This window comes from Hypanus sabinus, chromosome 8 (assembly GCF_030144855.1).
Source record: "Hypanus sabinus isolate sHypSab1 chromosome 8, sHypSab1.hap1, whole genome shotgun sequence".
Classification (NCBI taxonomy): Eukaryota; Metazoa; Chordata; class Chondrichthyes; order Myliobatiformes; family Dasyatidae; genus Hypanus; species Hypanus sabinus.
This window is the reverse complement of record NC_082713.1, coordinates 132,849,782-132,872,311: the sequence shown is the minus strand read 5'-3', so window position 1 is coordinate 132,872,311 and position 22,530 is coordinate 132,849,782. Positions and strand designations below refer to the sequence as shown.

General features: G+C 39.9%; 2 protein-coding genes across 2 annotated transcripts in view; both read right to left on the bottom strand.

Annotated features, from left to right (window-relative positions):
• Positions 1-2,958: 2,958 nt before the first annotated feature.
• si:dkey-42p14.3 (EF-hand calcium-binding domain-containing protein 10) lies at positions 2,959-12,630 on the bottom strand. Its single transcript, XM_059977888.1, has 4 exons — positions 12,474-12,630; positions 7,776-7,931; positions 7,607-7,697; positions 2,959-3,114 (listed from the first exon to the last, which is right to left on the bottom strand). Exons 1-4 carry the CDS (start codon positions 12,574-12,576, stop codon positions 3,069-3,071), a joined length of 396 nt encoding a protein of 131 aa, XP_059833871.1. The 5' UTR covers positions 12,577-12,630; the 3' UTR covers positions 2,959-3,068.
• A 113-nt stretch (positions 12,631-12,743) lies between these two features.
• Positions 12,744-22,530, bottom strand: part of LOC132398438 (ataxin-7-like protein 1) — a 267,811-nt gene continuing 258,024 nt past the window's right edge. Inside the window, exon 10 of the mRNA XM_059977869.1 lies at positions 12,744-19,916. Within this exon, the coding sequence (XP_059833852.1) occupies positions 19,899-19,916 (18 nt within the window). The 3' untranslated portion in view covers positions 12,744-19,898. The remainder of the gene's footprint in view (positions 19,917-22,530) is intronic.

Sequence of the window (22,530 nt, the reverse complement as noted above, 5' to 3'; positions counted from 1 at the left end):
ACACTGCCTTGTCTTCATCACCTTTCCTGGTACACTTCCTCAAAACACTCTATAAGATTGGTTAGACATGATCTATCATGCACAAAGCCATGCTGACTATCCCTAATCGGTCCACGTCTATCCAAATACTAACATATCTGGTCCCTTAGAATACCTTCCAATAACTTTCCCATGACCGATGCCAGGCTCTCCAGCCTAAAATTTCCTGGTTTATTTTTAGAGCCTTTCTTAAACAGCAGGTCAACATTAGCTATCCTTCAATCCTCCGGTACCTCACCTGCTGCTAAGAATCATTTAAATATCTTTGCTAGGGCCCTGTAATTTCTGCCCTTGCCTCCCACAGGGTCCAAGGGGACACCTCATCAGGCCTTGGAGATTTTTCCACCCCAATTTGCCTCAAGACAAAAAACACCTCCTGCTCTGAAATCTGTATAGAGTCCATGAAGTCGATGCTGCTTTGCCTCAGTTCTATAGGCTCTCTGTCCCTATCCTGAGTAAATACAGTTACAAGAAATGCACTTAACATCTCCCCCTTCTCTTTTGGCTCCACAAATAGATTAGTATTCTGGTTTTCTCCCTCCTCTCCTCCCACCTTTTAAATCTACTCTTCATCCTTTTTTCTCCAATCCTGCTGAAGGGGTTCGGCCTGAAACATTGACTGTACTCCTTTTCACACATGCTGCCTGGCCCGCTGAGTTCCTCCAGTATTTTGTGTGGGTTGCTTGGATTTCCAGCATCTGCAGATTTTCTCTCATGATACCATCAACATTTTCTTTTCCCCAATTTAGAAAATCAACCCAAGGACCGGACCTGTCTTTCTCCACATTTACTTTGAAACTAATGACATGATGATCACTAGATGCAAAGTGTTCCACTACACACCTTCTGTTACCTGCCGTCTCATTCCCTAACAGCAGATCAAGTATCGCACACTCTCTTGTTGGGACTTCTATGTAGTGATTAAGGAAAATTTCCTGAACACATTTGACAAACTCTATCCCACCTAGTCCTTTTACAGCATGGGAGTCCCAGTCAATATGAGGAAAGTAAAAGTCACTTTTTATAACAACCTTATGTTTCTTGCAGCAGTCTGCAATCTCCCTATAAATTTGTTTCGCTAAATACCATGGACTGTTGGGTGGTCTGTACTACAGCCCCATTAACGTGGTCATATCTTTCTTATTTCTCAGTTCCCAATCTAACGGAGCACCCATAACATCTCACTAGATGAGTTCTCCAGTCTGTCCTTGTTCAGCACTGTCATGACATTTTTTTGATACCCCTTCTCTGTTAGTCCCTCCCACTCCGTCACGTGTAAAACAATGAATGCCAGAACATAGAGCTGCCAGTCCTGCCCCTCTTGCAACCAAGTCTCACTAATGGCTACAATATCATACTTACATGTGTTGATCTACACCCTGAGCTCATCTGCCTTTCCTACGATACTCCTTGCATTGAAATGTACACAGTTCAGAACATTATTTGCGCCATGCTCAACCTTTTGATTCCTGACTTTGTCTGAGGTCTTTAACAAGATCTGTCTCCACAACCTCTCCACTATCTGTTTTGGCACTCTGGTTCCCAACTATAATTTAAACATCCTCCCCACCCCATGCAGCACTAGCAAACCTTCTGGTGTGTGTGTGTGTGTGTGTGTGTGTGTGTGTGTGTGTGTGTGTGTGTGTGTGTGTGTGTGTGTGTGTGTGTGTGTGTGTGTGTGTGTGTGTGTGTGTGTGTGTGTGTGTGTGTGTGTGTGTGTGTGTGTTAAGCTGTATAACCTTCCTATTTTTGGTCTCACTCACAAGTAGCATGAGTAGCAACACTGAGATCACAACCCTTGAGGTGCTCCCCTTTAACTTAAACCTAACTCCCTGAACTCACTTTGCAATAACTTGTCACTCTTCCTACCTATGTCGTTAGTACCTACATTGGCTATGACCTCTAGTTGTTCACCCTCCCACTAAAGAATCCTGAGACTTGATCCAAGATGTTCCGGGCCCTGGGAGGCAACGAACCATCCAAGGATCTTGTTCTCATCTACAGAACTTTCTTTCTGTTCCCCATGCACCACAGCTCGCCTCTTCTCTCTCCCCCCCCACCCCACTCACCTTTCATTCAAGTCACAGAGCCAGACCCAGTGCATAGACCTTATCACTGTGACTTTTGTCTGCTAGGTCATCCCCCCAACAATATCCAAAGTGGTGTACCTGTTGTTGAGGGGGATGGCCACAAGGGTACTCTGCACTGGCTGTGTAACCCCTCTCCCTTTCCTGATTGTCACCCAGTTTCCTGCGTTCTGCTCCTTGGGTGTAATTACCTCTCAATATGTCCTTATCTATCACCCCCTCAGACTCCTAAATGATCCAAAGTTCATCCAGTTCCAGCTCCAACTCCATAATGTGGATATACCACAGCTTCATAAATGTCGCAATTTTACCCACGTCAACCACATCCTTTGGCAGCTCATTTTACATACTCACTATCCTTTGTGCAAAAGAAAGGTGCATCTCAAATCAAATTCAGAAGACATCATCTTTTATGTCCAAAATCTTGGTCTTGTGGTCGCATCCCACTAATAAATTGAAGGAGACCTACTGCAAGAACACCTTCACTTCTATTGTTTATCCAATTAAGAGAAAAGTTTCAGCTTTTAAAAAATTTCTTCTGGGTAGCTTTTCATTATTTTATTAAATTAGATGAGGGAGAGTAAGACCACCATGTCCAAAGTTCCATGCAGTTTGACTGTTTGAAGAATCAATTTATCTTTGCCTACTTATCATTCATGCTTATTCTTTTGTCTTTCAATGTCATATTGGGTCAATTCTATATTGCTCTGAACCACAGACATTCAAATTGATCAAGGTACCTCTGAATTTTCACACTGGAATGTACCTTAGATAGTCCCCTGACACAGGGTTCCAACAGAAACCAATAATAATGTTAACATCAAAGTCGTGGTTAATATTATTTATTCAAGTACATGTAGCAAATATTATTGTTTGTCTCAGTTTTAAACATATTGAGATGAATGTTTGCTATGATTACTCAGTTACAGTGAAGGTTTTTATTTATCCAGCTTTGTATGGAGAATACATCTTCATTAATCCAGCTTTCCTGATAACATGAAAAAAACAAATATTAGTTCTAAATTGTGTCTGGTGGTTATTGTTTTCAGTACCTTTTGAGATAAGCAAAGGTTTAATCTGAGTTAACAAGAGACTCATCTTGGCTGCTCATGACTGGAATATTCCATCCTATTACTGAATACACATACTGAAGTAAACAATTACCATATAAAAGCATGGATTTTGCTGGTGTTGGTCTACCTTCTGCTCAGTGTCACCCCACACCCAATTTAACCAACCTGGATACAAATACCATTCAAATAGAAGTGCCTCTCAGTTCACCTTAGATATTCCTATCTTTTAAAACTGCCATAGTTTTTTAGTGTTGATCAATGTCTCTTACTTTTAAATATTTATAAATTAAAGGATATTTAAAACATTAAAGAAAAACAAATAATTTTAAGGAGATAGTTCCTTCCTTTCTTTTCCACAATCTTTAATCGCCATTGAAGGCACTTAGGTTACCATTTAAGCATTAGGATGAACCAGTATAATTTCTAGTAATGTCAGCAAATGAAGATTTGCTGCTAAGCTCAATGGGCAAACAACTGATAGACCACACTGTTAAATATGTCACTAACTAACAGTGGGTATGTTTTGTTACATACTCCGTGGGCATCTGGTGACTGCCTTATGCCCATGATGCAATTGAGTATCTGGTGAGCATGATGTAATGGTCTTGTGTGCCTTCAGGCTTCTGTACCTCCTTTCTGATGGCAGCAATGAGAAGAGGACATGTCCTGGGTGATGGATGCTGCCTTTCTGAGCCACAGCTCCTTTAAAATGACCTGGATACTGGCTTGTACCCATGGTGGAGCTGGCTAATTTTACCACCCTCTGCAGCTTACTTTGATCCTGTGCAGCAGCATTCCCCCCCCCCCCCCCCCCCACAACCCACCGCCATCACAGCAGCAGCCAGTTCGAATGCTCGGTATATCTGTGGAAACTTGTGAGTGTTTTTGGTGACATACCAAATCTGTCTTTCTCGGATTGTGTGATTTTCCCCTAAGTAGTCTGATATTCGTAAACATCCCAACCCAAACTCATTTTTGTAAATAAATTAATGGGCTACTGTAAACTGAACCTCATGTGTAGTTAACCAGTAGAATCAGGGGAAATTGACAGAGAGAATAAAATGGGAATAAGATAATATTACTGCCCTTGATGCTTAGTTGTTGGCATGGACCTGTTCGGCAAAAGGGACTGTTTCTGTGCTATATGACTCTATGACTGAAAAAGTATCATTTTTTCTAAATGCTAAATGTATGAAGTGTTAATACTATCAATAAATTAACAGTTTTACATTTTCATAACAAAAGATTGCCAACTGGACTTCTGTTGCTATTAAAATGCAAAGCACACTACTTGTCTTAACTGAAATATCAAGCATTCATTTCATAAGATACTAAGTTCTGGAAAATTGCTAAAAATAAGGCAACATGTTAGCTTAGCTGCTCCCATATTCTTTTTGGCTTTCACAGGGAAAACCAGGTAATATTCAGGAGTGAAAATTATGGACCATTTCTCCCTCCAGAATAAATGAAGAGTGAAACAAACCATAGAATTTCTCAAAATTTTCATTGTGCGTATTTTTAAATCATTTTGGTTATTTTATGAAATCCGTGAATGTCACTGGCAAGATCAACTACTCATCCCTAGATGCCATGGAGGTAAAGATGGTAAGATTCTACTTAAATTACTTAGACTGTGTGATTAATGTACTCCTATTGCATTGTAAGGAAGAAAGTTCCAGGGTTTTTGACAGCATCTAAGGAGGAGAGCTTGGACACAATGGTGCTCCCGTGGCGCTTGTGACATGTGTCCTTATACATGATGGAAGGCGTACTCAAAGAAGCCTTGAATCTTTATCACACAAGGTCTATTGAAACAGATTGCCAGGGACTTAACAATTTGTTTGAATCATTTTTTTTCTAAGAATACCTATATGATATATTATTACACATATTGAATTATATAGGCAAAAAATTAACCAATTAAAAGAAGAAATCTGCAAACCCAAGGATATTTAACATTAGCATGTTTCCCTGATTGAAAATTCAGATCAAGGTTCAACAATATCTGAACTCTGAGCAGGTCCCACAGATTGAAAGACAGTGAATGTTATTGCACTGTTTAAAAAAGATGTAGGCGAAAGGTGGGTAACAAAAGGCCAGTCATTTTAATATCTGTAGTTAGACACAGCAAGGATTCATGAAGAGCAGGTCCTGTTTGAGTTCTTTGAGGTTTTAGAGGGAACTGATAGATGTTGTATACATGGATTTCCATAAGGAATTCGATAAGATGCCACATGAAAAGCATTCATGGAGGATGCATGGAGTTGGGTGCAATCTATTAGCATGGTTAGAGATCAGAGGATTGGTTAACCAATAGAAAGCAAAGAGTTGGGATAAATGAGTGTTGCTCTGGTTGGCTGTCAGTGGTGATCACTGTTTTCTGTAAGCTGAGCAGGTGCACGCTGCATAATAACTGAATTGCTCCCAAGCATATAGCCTTTGTTGCCACGCAGCTGTAATTCTCTCTTCTAAGTCCATAATATATAAGAGCAGAATTGGGCCATTTGGCCCATCGAGTCTGCTCTGCCATTTCCTCTCAACACTAATCTCCTGTCTTCTCCCTGTATCCCTTCATGGCCTGACCAATCAAGAATCTAATATAATCTTCTTATATAATGTTAACATTTAAAGTGCTGTGCACTTTTCAGGCCAAGTAAAAATTTCCTGCTCAGAGCAATGGTTGGTTCATGTAAAAAAATAGAGAAAATGTTATACATGAGCAGAGTGCTGCAGGGCTCAGTGCTGGGCCCACAACATATACAATATACATTAAAGGTTTGGGAGAGGTTACTGAGTGCAGTATATCTAACTTTGCTAATGGCGCTAAACTGAGTGGAAAAGCAAGTTGTGCAGCTGATGTAGAGAGTCTGCAGAGAGATATAGATAGATTAAGTGAGTAGGTAAGGGGCTGCTATTGTGCAGAAAGACTTGGGAGTGCTTGTGCATGAATTACAAAAGGTTGATTTCTAGGTGCAACAGGTTATCACGAGAACAAATGGAAAATTAACCTTCATTGTGAGAGGAACTGAATTTAAGAGCTGAGAGGTTATGCTGCAACTGTACAGGGTATCGGTGAGGCTGCACCTAGTGTACTGAGTGCAGTTCTTGTCTCCTTTTGAGGACAGATATACTATCTTTGGAGGCGGTGCATTGGAGGTTCACCAGATTGATTCTGGAGATGAGTGATTTAGCCTATGAGGAGAGATTGAGTTGCCTGGGACTATACTCTCTAGAATTCCGAAAAATGAAAGGGATCTTATAGAAACATATTAAATTATAAGAGAGATAGATAAAATAGAGGTAGGAAAGTTGTTTCCACTGCAAGAGAGACTAGATCTAGGGAATATTGCCTCAAGAATCGGGAAAATAAATTTAAGATGGAAATGAGGAGATACTGCTTTTCATAGAGAATAGTGAATCTGTGGAGTTCTCTGTCCAAGGAAGGAGTAGAGAGTATTTCATTACATATATTAAAGACACAGTTAGATAGATTTTTACATCACAGGGAATCAAGGTTTATGGGGAATAGGCAGGTAGGTGGAGCAAGCTTGATGGGTGAAATGACCTACTCCTATATGTGCTTAAGGTATCAGCCACACTGCTGTAGAGGAGAAAGGTCAAATACAGTTCCCAGCATAGTCTGTATCCATAACCAAAAGAGGTATTTGATGCCTAAAGGGCTCAAGATAGGAGATGGGCAGAAAAAATCTAATTTATGACATTTGTTTCATTTCCTTTGCAGACACAACCAGTTTCTTCCTTTGACCCCTATCACCCAGGACGTGCCCTTTTCTCATTGCTACCATCAGGAAGCGGGTACACACTCAATGACTCAAGAACAGCTTCTTCCCCTTTGCCATCCAATTTCTGAATGGATATTGAACCGATGAACACTACCTCACTATTCTTGCAGTATTTTTCTAATCTATAATATATATTTACTGTAATTCACAGTTTTATTATTATGTATTACATTGTACAAAACAACAAATTTCCAGTAATATTCTGATTTTGATAAATTAAGTTGCCATATCTTTATTTCCCTGTTTATAAAACATTTTTTAAAGATTAACTTTTGCAGTTTTAAACTGAATTTTATGTAACTTCATCACCTTCTCATTAATATTATGCTCACTTTTCAAAACCATAAGTAATGTAAGACTTCAAAAGTATATTTATCCATCTGCACATATCTTTTACTAATTGTTGAAGGGAAAGAACTGACAGTACCAAGAAACTGGCAGATTTAAGAGACACACATCTGATTTCCCATGTAACAGATACTACCGTTGGACAAAGCAGCAAAGTATTATGAATTTCAATTCTGAATCACAGATAACAATGGCAAAATCTTCAACTTCTCGCAGATAATTTGTGCGAACCCAAGAGCAAGAGTTCAGTACTTACGCCTCAGATTTGAACACTGCCAGGTGGATTTTATTGTCATGGGCACCTGATGGCATCTTTGCAAAATCTTTTATTCCAAGGGTTTTCAAAGCTGAAATGATTCCAAACAGAGTAAGTGCTGAGCTTCAAAGTTTCACAACAGAGTAAATCATAGAAATGAAATCCATACCTTCTGTGTACTGCTTCAGAGTTATATACCCTTTTTTTGTAGGATCCAAAATCCCAAATACAGCATCCAAATTTGATTCATCGAACAAGCAAGGGTAATTTGTTTTAGTGATCTTAATAGCCTTCAATTGCTCTATTAAAAACTCCAGAGGCTTAGCTGCAAATATAAAACCATATTTAACAATAAGAACTGCAGTTCAATCAACTATGTTACTGATGTTCCTCAAATTAACTAAATTAAACAAGAAAAACTAAAATTAGGTTTTATAAGAACTAAGTAACAAATTTAATGGAAGAGGATCATATTTTATAACACAATCCTAACTAATTTCTAATGGTCAGCTGCTTTTCTGCCTTTCTATTCAATTATCAAGAGGCATCACACCACTCAAACCTCATTTGAGGTTACTCCTCATTTGGTGAGATTGATACATTTTATTTTAGAGGTGTAAAGAATTTGTTGTATTAATCTTTAGAGAGCATTTTCCATACTCTTCTATGAGAGGTTGCAGATTCTCCTCCATTGTTTGAAGGGCTCTACTTATTTGTAGTTGCTGATTTTGAACGTCCACTGTGGAAGTGCATTGGTGGATCTAAGATGTTCTTGTCCACCTCCAGTACTGGATGTAGCCTGTTGGAATGATTACTTCAGGAATGCTTGTCTTCCATGTTAGTCACAAGCAAATGGTTTTCACGAGTACATTATGTTCTGTCATGGACTGAACACCAGCAACAACAATAAACTGTTTTGGTGTAGGGTTTCAGCCCAAAATGTCAACTGTACTCTTTTCCATAGATGCTACTTGGCCTGTTGAGTTCGTCCAGCATTTTGTGTATGTTGGTTGGATTTCCAACATCTGCAGATTTTCTCTTGTTTATAAAATTTGGTGATGTTTTTGTTTCTAAAATAGGAGACCTCTGTTTGGTTTCGACTGAATATAAGTTAACCAATTAAAAAAATATATTTTTAATCTTCTATAATTCTGACTACTCCAGGGGTGCTGTGACCCACATATCCTGGAAGGATTTTCCAGTTGTGGCGAGGGGGTAGCACACTGTGCTGGCCTTTATTAGGTTCAGTATGCTCCACAAAGTGAATTGTCCCTTTTTCAGTGTGCCTTTCTGCCTGGGAAAGTTTGACATGTTTTAATCTCAAACTTCATCTTACCGCTGGCAGAATTCCAGCAGAATGTTATTCCATTGTTCAAGAGAGTAGCAAGGACAAGCCAGGAATATAGGTCAGTGAGCTTGACTTCAAATGCAGAAAAGTTACTGGTGGGAATTCTGAGGGACAAGATCTACCATCATTTGGCTAGTCAAGGCCTGAGCAGGAATAGTCAGCATGGTTTTACACATGAGGATCATGTGTAATGATTCTTCTGGAATTTTTTTTAAGAGGCAATTAAGGAGATAGATGAAGGTAGGGCAATGGATGTTGTCTGTATGTAATTTAGTAAGGCATGATAGGCTGACCTGGAATGTTAGGTTGCATGGGATTCAGGGAAGCTAAGAAGGGGGGTTCCGAATTTGCTTGATTATTGGACGCAGAGGGTGAAGATGAATCCACATCCAGGCCATTTATGTAAATGATTTGGATGTGAATTGTTACATGTGATGAGAAAACCATGGGGAGATGGGGTCCAGAGTTGATCCCCCCATGACCTATGTTGCTAACGAGAGAGAGTGAGATAAAGAGGGGGGGAGGTGCCATGCTGCACATTCTGATAATGAGAGAGACACAAGGATTTAGAATTATGGCTTCTTCACTGATTGTTGACTTTACTTCCGAGGACTCTGCCACTTTGCCTGCTTGTGTGAATCGCTGCTGACACAGCATCGTGGGTGCCTGGTGCCTGCTGAGACAGGAGGGAGTAGCCCAGTTTGATGGACATGATCAATTGATGGATGGCTGGTACCCCGGCAAGGGAGATAAAAGACAAGTCTGCTGAGATACAGGCAGACACGCCACTGGACACTGAACGAGTGTTGTGCACTCACAGGAAGGTGGGGGCTTGGAGGATCGATTTGGGGAAATCAGTCCAAGGCTTGTGTGTGTGTCCATCCTCATCTGGGTGACAAGTCCACCACTGAAGAACGGTCTGGCCGGGAACGGAAGGGTCATAATTAATGATCACAACAGTACAACGGAACAAGAAGACAACGGAAGGTTTGCCTGCTGCAGCTGCTCATCTCACTCTCTCTCTCTCTCTCTCCAACGTCACAACAGCAACTACCTCAATCCAAACTGAACTGAACTGAACTCTGCATTATTCTAAGACTATTCATTATCCCAGACTATGATAGAGCTTGGTTTTGATTCTTATTCCTGCACTTCTGTATTTATCATTGCTAACCTGTTTGATGTATATTTGCATTTTTGATACTGTATTACTTAGTTTACTAATAAACACCTTTAGTTACAGTACCACCAGACTCCAACATATCATTCCATTTCTGCTGGTTTGGTAACCTGGTCACGGGGTACGTGACAGAATGGGCATGGCACAATTAGCAAGATTACTGATGGTACTAAATTAGGAACTCTTGTTGATAGTGAAGTAAGTGACAATGAATTGCAAAGAGATCGCAATCAGTTAGGGAAGGTGGAATGGAAATGGATTGCAACAGCTAAGTGTGAGGTGATGCATTTTGTACAATAAAGCCAGATAAGACTTATACAGTGTTTGGCAGGGCACTGATGAGTGTTGTGGAACAGAGAGATCTGGGAAGACAAGTACACAGTTCACTGAAAGTAAACAAGTAGACAGGATTTTGAAAATGGCACTTAGCATGCTGCCCTTCATCAGTCAGGATGTCAAATTTAAGCGTTAGGGATGGTATGTTGCAGTCATAGAAATTGTTGGTGAGACTCGTTGGAATATTGTGTCCAGCTTCGACTACCATTATACAAGAAAGGCATTGTCAAACTGGAGGGGGTGTACCAGAGATTTATGAGGATGCTTTCTGGACTAGAGGACCTGAATTATAAGGAGAATGCAACCATACTGGACCTTTATTCTGAGGAGCACAGGAAAATGAGGGTGACCTCACAAAGGTTTATAGAATCATGAAGGATATGGATGAAGTGAATGACATCATTTCCTCAGGGTTGGGGAGTCCACGACTAAAAACTACAGATACAAGAAAAAAGGGAGAGACTTAAAAGAGACTGCAGAATAACTTCTTTACGCAATACTCTATGACTCTAATGCAATCAAACAAGAGTCTGAAATATGCACAAATTTAAAAAAAAGCTTTTAAAGCCATGAAGCTTTCAAATGGTATTCTAAGAGAATGACAAACCTCAAGTATAATTTAACAATGTGAGAGAGATTATTCAATAGCAGGTATGGCACTGGGTTAGGATAAGTGTAATGGGTGAGGTAGGCCGTTAGGCTGTGGTGTTGAGTGCTTGATGCTAGATTGTGATGGACAAAATAGAGCATGATGTTGAATGATTGAAGCTGGGAAAGGTGGGTGAAACAGGTGTTAATGTGATGTTGAATGTGCATAAATTGGTGAGAGTGGTTTGGAATGATGCGGAGAGTCTTACTGGGAGTGGCATTAAAGGAATGATACTACGGTGGGGTAGTTGAAGTGGTTGATATGGGGTGTGACAGAGGATATTAATGCTGTTAAAGGAGATTTTAGGGAGTGGCATTGGCAGACTGGTGTTGAGGTGGGGTAGGTGAAAGGTGGTAAATTAGGATGGGAAGTTGATTGAGATGATGCCAGTGTGGTGGGTGAGGTGAGTAAGAGTGTGTTTGGGTGCAGCTTAAGAGCTGATGCTTGGATGGCATACATGCAGTGGGTCAGACAGTGTGTTCGGGTGTTGCATTGGAACTTTGATGCTGGGATGGAGTGAGTTGGGGATGATAAAGGATGTGATTTAAGGAGTTGATTTTGGGTGTGGTGGATGAGGTGAGTGGTATTGAGAACTCAACGTTGGGGTAAGATGGATGCAGTGAGGGATGTCAGGCTATGGTTTTGAAATTAGATGGATGCAGTAGGTGAGATAAATTCAGGTGGTTTGTTGCAGTATGGTGTGGGCTTGTGGGCGTGGGACTGGTGTGGTCAATGAGGTGGGCTGAAATGGGGTGAGGTGGGATTTTGATGCATGATGCTGTAGTGAATTCAGGTGGGATTTGGAGGGATGCATTGGCTGGGGAGGAATGTGGTGGGCGAGATATAATGAAGGTGGTGAGGGGGCAGGTGTGATGAGCAGGAATGAGGTGGGGAAGTTTGATAAGGCAGACCGAGGAGGGTTAGATGGGGAAGGTGTGATAAGAAGGGATGAAAGGGCGAGGAGGCAGGTGCAAGATATGGAGGGATGTTATGTGGAAGGGTGAGGAGGAATGCAGAGAGAATTAGATGAGAAGATTGGGAATGATATGAGGACGCATGAAGAGGGATTGGGATGAGAAAGAATGAGACATTAGATGGCATCAGGAGGGTTGAGGGGTGAGAAGGAATGAGTGTAATTGGGGTGAGGACGAATGGGGTTGAGGAGAAATGAGATGAAAGAAGGAAGGATAATAGGATGAGATGAGATTAGCAGGGAATGAGAAGAGAAGAGGATGGGATGAGAAGTCTGAGGTGGGTTGAGTTGGTCATGACTGAGACCGGCTCGGTTCCTCCCCGGACCCTCGAGTCGACGTATTCCTCAAACCCAGGGCCTCGGCCACGAGTGCCCACGTACCCGGCCGGTGGTAGAGCAACATGCTGGTCAGACTGTCGATCAGCTCCAGTATCTGGTGCTCCGCCAGGTACTCCAAAGCTTCTTGCTCCCGGGAAGACGCCATGCCGTTGTTGCTGGGTAACGGATCGGAAGCTGAAGGTGACGCAATGTCCGCTCATGGTCCCCACCCCCTCCCGGACGGCGATCAGCTGTTACCCTCACAGTCGGCTGAATGACGGAGCTTTCAACGCCCCCGGAGAGCCGGAATGTTAACCGGGCGCCGGTGCAGACAGCTGGGTGCTGGAGGTCGATTCCGAGCGTCCCCTGAACTTGACCCGGGGCCGATGCATAAGATTCGGGGGTCTTGGATTACCTGGGTCCGGTCCATTGGCAACCCGGTGCCGGTTCGGGTTGTTGGAGTCTGTCACCGAGGGATCTTCGGATCAGCCGAATGAGGGACACCTCGGGTCTGACAGAGCAAGCGAGGAATCCAGTGTGCTACCAATCCAGCGTCCAATGTTTCTCTGGTGTTAAATGACCAAAGATACTTTTCTACCCCACGAACTATACTGGAAAATTGAATGTTATCTATAGTCGAGGGATAACCATACCACTGCTGCAGACCGTTCCCTCGAAAGGATTTCAGTCCCAATGAATTAAGGTGACGAGGATTACAGTGGTGTACACTGAAGTAAAATCAGCTTTTTAATGGGTAAAAGATTACCGAGAGTTCGTTACAGGCAGATTGGCTGACTACAAAGACAGGTGGGAAAGCAGGTTGCGAGGGCACATGCGGCCAAAACAAATCTCGGAGTAGAACGTACGGAAAATCAAAAACAAAGCTAATATATAGACATAGAAATAATTCGCAACATGAATAGTCAGATTGTCTTTTATTGCAGAAGGGAGCGGAGAAAGAAATCTTGTAAGTCAGTGTACAGCCTACAATCTTGGTATCTTTAATCAAAGAAATACTCTGCATTCGAGGTATTTCAGAGCAGCTTTACTAGTTTGATGAATGCTCTGTGACCAAAATCTTAATTTTGTTTCTCTTTCCACCATTTATTTTATTTCCTCAAATGAAAGGGTTGACTTAAGAAACATTTGAATACTTTGGACTTCTGCTTAGGGTTTAGAACAAACAAGGGATTCCAGAAGAGTTTGACAATGTAGATCCTGTGATGATACCGCTGAGAGTATCTGAAAGTAGCAGCTTATTTTCAGAAGGGGGGCTTTCATTTAATGCACCATTTATAATGAGAGCGAATCATTTTTTGAGGTTAATAAATCTTTGGTATTCCCTACCCCAGAGAAATGTGGAGGCAGGATCAATGAAGGCTGAATTTTTGCTCAACAGGTACATGAAGGGTTAAAGGCAACAAATAAGGTAGTGGAATTTTAGCCAAGATCAGAGTAGTTGTGATTTTTTAGAATGGCAGAGTAGGCTTGAGAAGCAGAGTGACCTTTTACCTGTTATGTTCTTGCCTCTTATATTCCTGCCTTTGAATTTTTTAACGTTATACCCTTGTTTGTTGTGATCCCAATTGCAGCTATTAAATGTTCCATGAATTAAGCAGTAATAATAGGAGAGGGCAATAGCTTTTATGCTTTATGCTTTGCTGTCTACTGCTTACTGTTGGATCAACTAGCATTCTGTATGGTGATGCACCATCAGGTGCATTCTTGAATTTTACAAAGCTATAATTATTATTCTCTAATTATCTTATAATTCTGGACCTGTTAATCACGGAGATTGCATTTATCCATGATGTGATGACAGATTTCACTGTTGGTAAGCTTGAATCTTGTGTGATTTAAGTATAGAAGTCTTGGGACTTTTCCCCCCAGGCTGTTCTCTTGAGTGCTGCATAACTATTGCCCAACTGGCTGCTCTCGTTGGGTCAGATCATGGGACTGTAGCTCTGCCCTGACCCATTTCAGTGTCATGCCTTTTTTCACGTTGCCATTTTGCTCACTGTGACTCTGTCGTATCTCCTCATGTATTGTTTCCCCAGAATCATTCTGGCACAGTTCCCTTTCTGGCTTTTTTTTTTCCCGTGGCTTGTCCCTCACAGCTTTTGCAATGTACTTCTGAATACTGTCTTGCTATTCATTCGTCTTTTATATGCCTCATACTTTCAGATGTTTATTGTCTTTTCTTGTGCTGCTTTTTCCTGCATCTTTCTGCATTCTACTGCTCTGACTTCCTGCACATCTCCTGTTCCCATACTCTCCTGGTGTTCCAAGCTTTCTGCATTCCACTGCTCTGACTTCCTGCACTCTCCTGGTGTTCCAAGCTTGCAGACTAATATGCTCTCCCTCCCTCTATTCCATTGACTTAATTGATTCCCAAGAAAGCTCTTTTATTCTCTCCATGCTAATAGATGCACGTACCCTGCTGGTAGCTCAGAATCAACATCACATTACGTCTTTAGAGGTAATCTATTCAGCTTTCAGATATTAATCTATTAAGTGGCGGGGGAGATATGTTTCTACCAAAGGAGGTGTAAGGCGCCTTCCCTCCGCTAGCTTGCAGATCACCCTTGGGAAACCTGCTTAGCCCCGTCAGGATCCCGTGAAGCTTTGGGAGCAGGTGGTGAGTGATTGCACAAACAGCCGATGTATATCATAAGTCCTGGGTATGAGGCCACTAATGCCAGGCAGGCAATCTCTGAAGAGTATTGATAATGGTTGGGGCCACCTGTCTTGTAAAGACACTGCCCAGAAGGCGGCAATGATAAACCTCTTCTGTAGAATTTGCCGAGAATAATCATGGTCATTGACCCTAATCACCCAAATCATACAACATGACACATGATGTTGATGAATATCAAGTAAATATAAAAGGTAACGGGCCTTTCAAAACTGTTAGTTGTGCAGTAATTTTTATTTCTTTGAAAACAAGAGTTCTTTAAGTATATATTTAAAATTGAGAGACTGTGGTCAACTTCACAGATTTCACCAGCTGTTCTTTAATCTTTTTCCTTCACTTATCAGTCATCATTTTCTGCTAACCTTGGCATTGTAATGTAACCTTGGCAAATGAATATCAGATTTTACTTTGACTAACTTAGCAGTGATGCCACACACCAAATTAGATGACATTGCCACATGCCTTTCCGATCTTGCTATTAGATGTAGCGGGGTTAGGAGATGATGTAAAAAAAGACTTAAGTTGTTGTAGTGCATTTTATAGAAGGGACATGGAATACCAACAGTGTGCTGGTAATGGAGAGTGCATATATAACTTTAGGCCTGTTAGGGGTGCAATTTGATATCACATCTCTTAAGTGGGGCACTCCAAATACAGAACTTTGTGGTTGGTAAAGTGCTCAAGAATTTTGTGACTATTTAAATTCCTCTACCTGTGATCATGTTTCATTTTAAAATCTGAGAATGGAGATCACCCTATTATCAAAGGACTCCTGGATCTGACAGTTCCAACTACAGCCAGGCAAGTTAAAGAAGTAACAGCCACAAATTAATAATACAGCAACTTGTGAGCAGTATTCACAATGTAAATATAGCCTTAAACATCACAATTTTAGAAATATTGTAAATGACTTCGCCCTACTCGCAAAATATTTTTATCAAGTTAAGACCTTTTCTGCATTTTATACAAAACACTTTCTGGGAATATTGCAGGGGAAACTAATATTGTGAGCAGAATGCTCCATCCAGTGGCATAACTTGGAACTGAGAGCTTGCAAGTTGCCCAAAGGTCAGTGACGGCTGATGGTAGTGACTTTTGACACTACAGTTTCATAAGATGGCATGGAGTGCAAGTAACACGGTCTTCAGCAGAAAGCAATAATTAACGAGTAGTGAAGAAATCAGAATAACAAGATTGTTGTTCATTTTCTTACATTAAAATTTAACACACAAGAGAACATAAAACTTGGTCTTTTGCCTACCACATCTTGTTAACCCACACGCTGTCTATACTAATTCCATATGTCTGTGAAGATGCCTCTTTATTGTTCCTTCCTGCATGGTTTCCAGCAGCCTATTCTACTTGCTAACTGTGTGGAAAAATGTGTATTTTATGGATAAATGATTGACTTAATAGTAATTTCAGAATTATATTGTTTAAAAAATCCCTTAAATTACAATTTTAACATTTTTAGGTGAAAAACAGGAAGTCTGATAGGACTGCCACTTAATCAAAAACAGCAGCCAGAGAATTCAGAAGCTATACCATTCTGATTTATGATTTAACCATTCATACCATTGCTTTGATAAAAATGCTGTATTTTAATAGACTATATGCAATTTACATGGCTTGTTAAAATTTCTTATTTTCAAGATGTTGATTGATTCCCAAATGCTGATAATGGAAACACTAATGAAAATTAACAAACAAAAATTAAACTGTAACTGGGGTCAAAATGCTGGAATACGAAACACACAACTGATCAGCAGCTACACAATTCCAGGATTTTGACCTACCCATCAGTACTTTTGGAGTGCCTTCCCTATACAGGTGAATCACACTGAATGCTATATTTCATTAATAAAGTAATGATGTAGAAAGACCTCTTCAAAAATACAAAAAACAAGATGGTTGAAATACAGCAAACTTAGTTTCTGTGAAGAAACTTTATAATTTTACCTTGTACTGTCTTTAAATAGAACAGAATACAATAAGTGGGTAACTGAAACAAAATTAGTTTGATAGAACACTTTCTCACTTCTGTAATTCCATTAAACACCTCACATATTTCAGTAACCATAGTTAATGGCCAGCACATATGGTGGAAGAGTCTTAAGGCCAGAAGTCACAGCCTCAGAACAGAGGGGTGTCTTTTTTAGTACGGAGATGAGGAGGAATTTCTTCAGAGATTGGTGTAGCTGTAGAGATCTTTGCCACAGGCTGCTACAGAGCCCAAGTCTTTATGTATGTTTAAGGCAGAGGTTGATAGATTCTTGATTGGTCAGGGCATGAATGGATATGGGGAGAAGGCAGAAGATTGGGGCTGAGAGGAAAAATTGGAGCATCCATGATGAAATGGCGGAGCAGACAATGGGCCAAATGGCCTAATTCTGCTCCTATATCTTAAAGTCTTGTATGCTTCATCATTTTGCCGACTCCAATGAACTTGGTTAGTATTTCCAGCAATTTAGAATTTTGTTTACAATGAATAGAGTCAACCTGTGGGCCTTTTGTCTGTATCAACAAGTGGGCAGTTCGCCAAAAGAACACAACATTGGAGGTTCATTGCAGACAGAAATGATTTCCATGACTTGCATCATGCCTTGTTGCAATAATTTCATTGGTTAAGCTGCCTTGTTCAACCTTTTTTTTGCAAAAGGAAGCAGTTGCCAAGTGGAGTTCCTTTAATGCTTTTCCCAAGTCGCAGGAAACGTCCTCAGCGGTATGTCAGTCTTGAGCCGCAATCAGTTTTACTGCCTTCATTCTCTTTATTCTCCAGCTTTTGTTAAAACTTTGTATGGTCTTTTCTGAGACGCTCATTAATATTCATTCAGCATATCATGTGTTGAAAGGTGTTTCTAATTAAATACTGTACTAGGATTCTCAGCTCAAACCTGAATGTTCCCAACCCAACAGTTGATGGTGAGAACATTTGGTAAACATTTAAAGGGTGTCCGGTAATTTATAACTATCATTAAATACACCCGTTCTTTATACTTTCCATCACAATTTTAATAGCAAATAGCAACCTTCACTCCTGCTCACAACCATTTTGTCTCCAGACCACCTGTTGACCGTTATTCTTCAATGATCTTACCCTTTTTTTTTGACTTTCTGGACTGGTTTTCCAACTACATGGGGAACCTCAATAATCTGATTTAAAAATCAACCCCTAATTAAACATTTCACTGATGTTGCCAGTCTTCATTCTATTTCGAACTGTGAAAATCTCAGGGGAAAACAATGGCCGCTGGTGAACTCCTTACAATTTAAAAAAAATGTCTGTGATTAGGATTAGGATTGCAGTGGTGATTTAATACCTAATTCTGTTGTGAAACCTCTGCGTGAAATGACTCTCCAACACGAGATTTGCTTTAGCTGAGATAAAGGTTCTATATTAATGACAGGTGGATTACAACATTGAGTCTAATAAATAAATGTTTACAAAGGCACGTACATTTTGATTTCTGAATTGTATTTGCTGGAACCCACAATACAATGAAACTTGAAACAGAATTGAACTATAGCAGCAGCTTGGAGCATAAATGTGGTAGTGTAAGCATTTGAGGCAGGGATTGGGGATTTGGTCTAACAGTAACTTGTTTCTACACTTATCAATGTGGTGTACTTGTACACATTGATAAAAGTAGAAAACAAGTCATTCAGCCTGTTCACTATGTGTTAGGGGTAGTGAAGAAGTTTACTTTCAAAGGCCCAATGGCCCAATGTCAACATCAGAGAGGTCCACCTGTGAATAACTGCTAGATGTCTTTGCAAATACAATTTTGAGCACCTAATAGATATTGGCTACCTAAATTGTTGGAGCTTAATCAGGGATTAAATATTAGGAACTCCAATAGCAGGTGATTCACTGAACAGGAAGTATTTATTTTGATATACCTGTTGGTTAAACTACTAAAATATGTTGCCAAGGTTACCATGGTCCTTCATGAGTCTGCCAGGTTAACATTACTCAATCAGACTTAAGGAAATGGAGTACAAAATGCCATCAGGATTCTGATTTAGATTGTGTTAAAACAACAGAACAGCATTTTTCCAATGGTCAAACGAAAACTACAATAAGAACAAATGATTAGAAGTTGCAGTGTGTCACAGTTTGATCTGTGGCTTCACAGTTCCAAACGCCCAGGTTCAGTCCGGACCTTGGGTGCTATGTGTGTCGATGTGGATTATAAGTACATCAGATAATTGTAATTTATTAGTATGATTATGATATTGTGTGACAAATTATTCATTATGCCAGTCAATAACGTAAATAAGGGCTTTGATCCTGATAAAACTCTTGATGGGAGCATAAGATATAAAAGCTATTACATATTTTAAATGTATTTATTTGATTCGGAACTGGCACTTGGATTATGAATTAACTTTATGTATATTAAGTTTACTTTACAAAAAGGTACCAATAAACTGCAGAAAATAGGTTCTAAAATGGAATTTTAATTATGTGTCATTTGATTTATTCTTAAGAATTGGTCTGTGATTTAAGCTTTGCATGCAGTCTCCCTCTCTCTCCCATAATACACACAATAATATTGCAGGTGACAAGAGCATGTACAAGTTTCCACATGTTTCTCAGGGCATCTGTCAAAATTAAGGTAACTACTATTCATCAGGACATATTATCACAGTCCTGGCCTCTATGGGGGATCTTTGTACATGTAAGGAAGTCACTTTTTTTTGCACCTACTAAGTTTCATATGCCAGTTGTTGATAGATTATCGTCCTTTAACTTGAGTGGATCTAATCAAAGTACAACCAATTTCTGGATTTCAATCTTCTAAGAATGCCTGGAAAAAAAGTATTCAAAATTACATTGATGTGGTTAATTAATACTGTATATAAAATTGTAAAAATGGATCTGAATACATGATCAAATATTAAATCTATCTGAAACAAGTGGTTATTATCAATTTTGGTTCCAAAAATTGTACTTGCACTTAAACTTGCTAAACCGTTCTGTCCATAACTTCAAACATCACAGTGCTCACTCACCTGGACCTTTATCATCAGCCTGTGTCCTGTTGCAATTTGGTTAGCAAATTGACAATTTAGATCTTAAACAATTGTGGCCTATTTAGAATAGAATAACCTCCAGGAATCAACTTGATGGCATGCGTAATTTCTTTTGCAAATTGGAACACTGATGTTACATTCAGCATCTCAGGAACTGGCCCAAACACTGAAGCTCATTGTGCATTGACATCTGTATAAAGTTCATGAAAGGAGAATGAACACTAGTAACTCTTAAGCCTCAAAGACCAGGAATACCTTTCATCTCGATTTTGGGATTATTCAATGCATGTCACACACATTGATAGTAAGTAGGTCACAACTATGAACATCGTTCCATGTAAATTTATATATATTTACACTATGGTGGGAAATGCCAGAAGATGTTTTAGAACTGACCTAAAATCAATTATATTTTTGCTCAGTTGCAATGATCATCCTGAAAGTATTTCCGACTGTTACAATTAGTTCACAAAATTCCAATTTGTAGAAAAATGACTATGAATATACTTTATCTGTAACTTAGCAAATTTATCCATTTGCCATTGATAAGCATGAAATCCATTACTTTTACACAATTTCTGCTTTAAAATCCATGATTTTGAAGAACAAAATTTAAACTTTTATTAAGCATGGCTGCAAATTAAAATGCCATATTGTAATAGTGAACATTAAAATAAAATGCTGCATGTGGAGGGGGAGGGTTGGGGGAAAGAGAGAAAATGAGCTGCGGTGTAATATGGAAAAATGATCACAGTGGAATGCATTTGAGGGAATGTTCAGTTTTAAAAGGCCTGCCCTGAAAGCTTTCAGAGTGGTACACAGCATTATGTCTGTTAATGTCATTGGATACCATAATCAGGATTGTAATTCAGCTTGTTTTCCAAACCTTGGCCCTTTCAGTTCAGAAATTTAAGCTTGGCATAAACTATGCACCAACATACTTATCAACAGGTTTAGTTGTGACAGATCATTAGATGGAGACTTATTCCAATAAATTGGACATTCCCCTTTCTAAAACTAGACCACAGAATGTTTGCAGCTTCAGATTATTTACCTGCTTATTGTTGTGGAGCTGACACACACAAGCTATGCTATCAACTTAGTTTGTTTTATGGTTAGAACAAAATTAATTCCACTCAAACTAAACATTTCAATAACATCTATATTCAGAAGAATTTGGGGTGACCTAATTGAAACCTATCGAATGGTGAAAGGCCTTGATAGAGTGGAATGTGGAGAGGATGTTTTTTATGATGGGAAAGCCTAAGACCAGACAACCAAGCCTTAGAATTGAGGGGTGTCCTTTTAGAACAGAGATGGGGAGGAATTTCTTTAGCTGGAGAGCAGTAAATCTGTGGAATTTTTTGCCACAGGTAGCTGTGGAGACCAAGTCTTTATGTATATTTAAGGCAGACGTTGAGAAATTCTTGATTGGTAAGGGCACAAAGGGATACGGGGAGAAGGGGCTGAGAGGCAAATTGGATCAGCCATGATGAAATAGTGGAGCAGACTCGATGGGCCAAACAGCCTAATTCTACTTCTATGTCTTATGGTCTATAGCCATTTAACTTCTAATGTTGAAACAGTGACCACTAACTAACACACCTATTAACATCCATAAAGAAGTGCGGTTGAAAGGATTGAGAGTTTCAAGTTCCCAGCAGATCACATAAGCATTATACTGTCCTGGTCCAACAATGAAGATGTCATGACCACGAAAGCTCAACAATGCCTCTACTTCATCATGAACCTATAGAATTTTTGCGCGCCCCCTTGATCCTCATCCATTTTTATTGACACACCATAGAAATCAACGAATTCAGATGCATCACAGCATGGTAAAACACTACTATGCCTGTGACCACAAGAAATGCAGATGAGTTGTGGAAACGACTCAGCATATCACAGAAACTATTTTCCCTCTATGGACTCTGCACCACTCAGTGCCTTGGTTAAGCAGTCAGCATATTTGAAGACCCCTCCCACCCTGGATGTCCTCCCCATTTCCATTGGTTAGAAGATACAAATGTCTGAAAGCCTATACAACCAGACTCAAGGACAGCTATCCCACTGTTATAAGATTATTGAACAGTCCCCTCTAAAGATAATGTGGACTCTTGATCTCACAACCTACCTCATTATGGCCTTGCACCTTATTATCCGCACTTTCTCTGTAACTGTGACAGTTTATTCTCTGATCTGTTATTGACTTACTATAACTACAGTACCTGAATGCACTGTTGTAATGATCTGCATGGGTGGTATGCAAGATAAGTTTTCTTTAAAAACATGTAACAATAATAAAACCAATTTATCATTACAGGTCAGAAAACCTAGAACTGGCATTATGACAGGTGAATAAATTTGATTTTCACATCCAAATTCCAC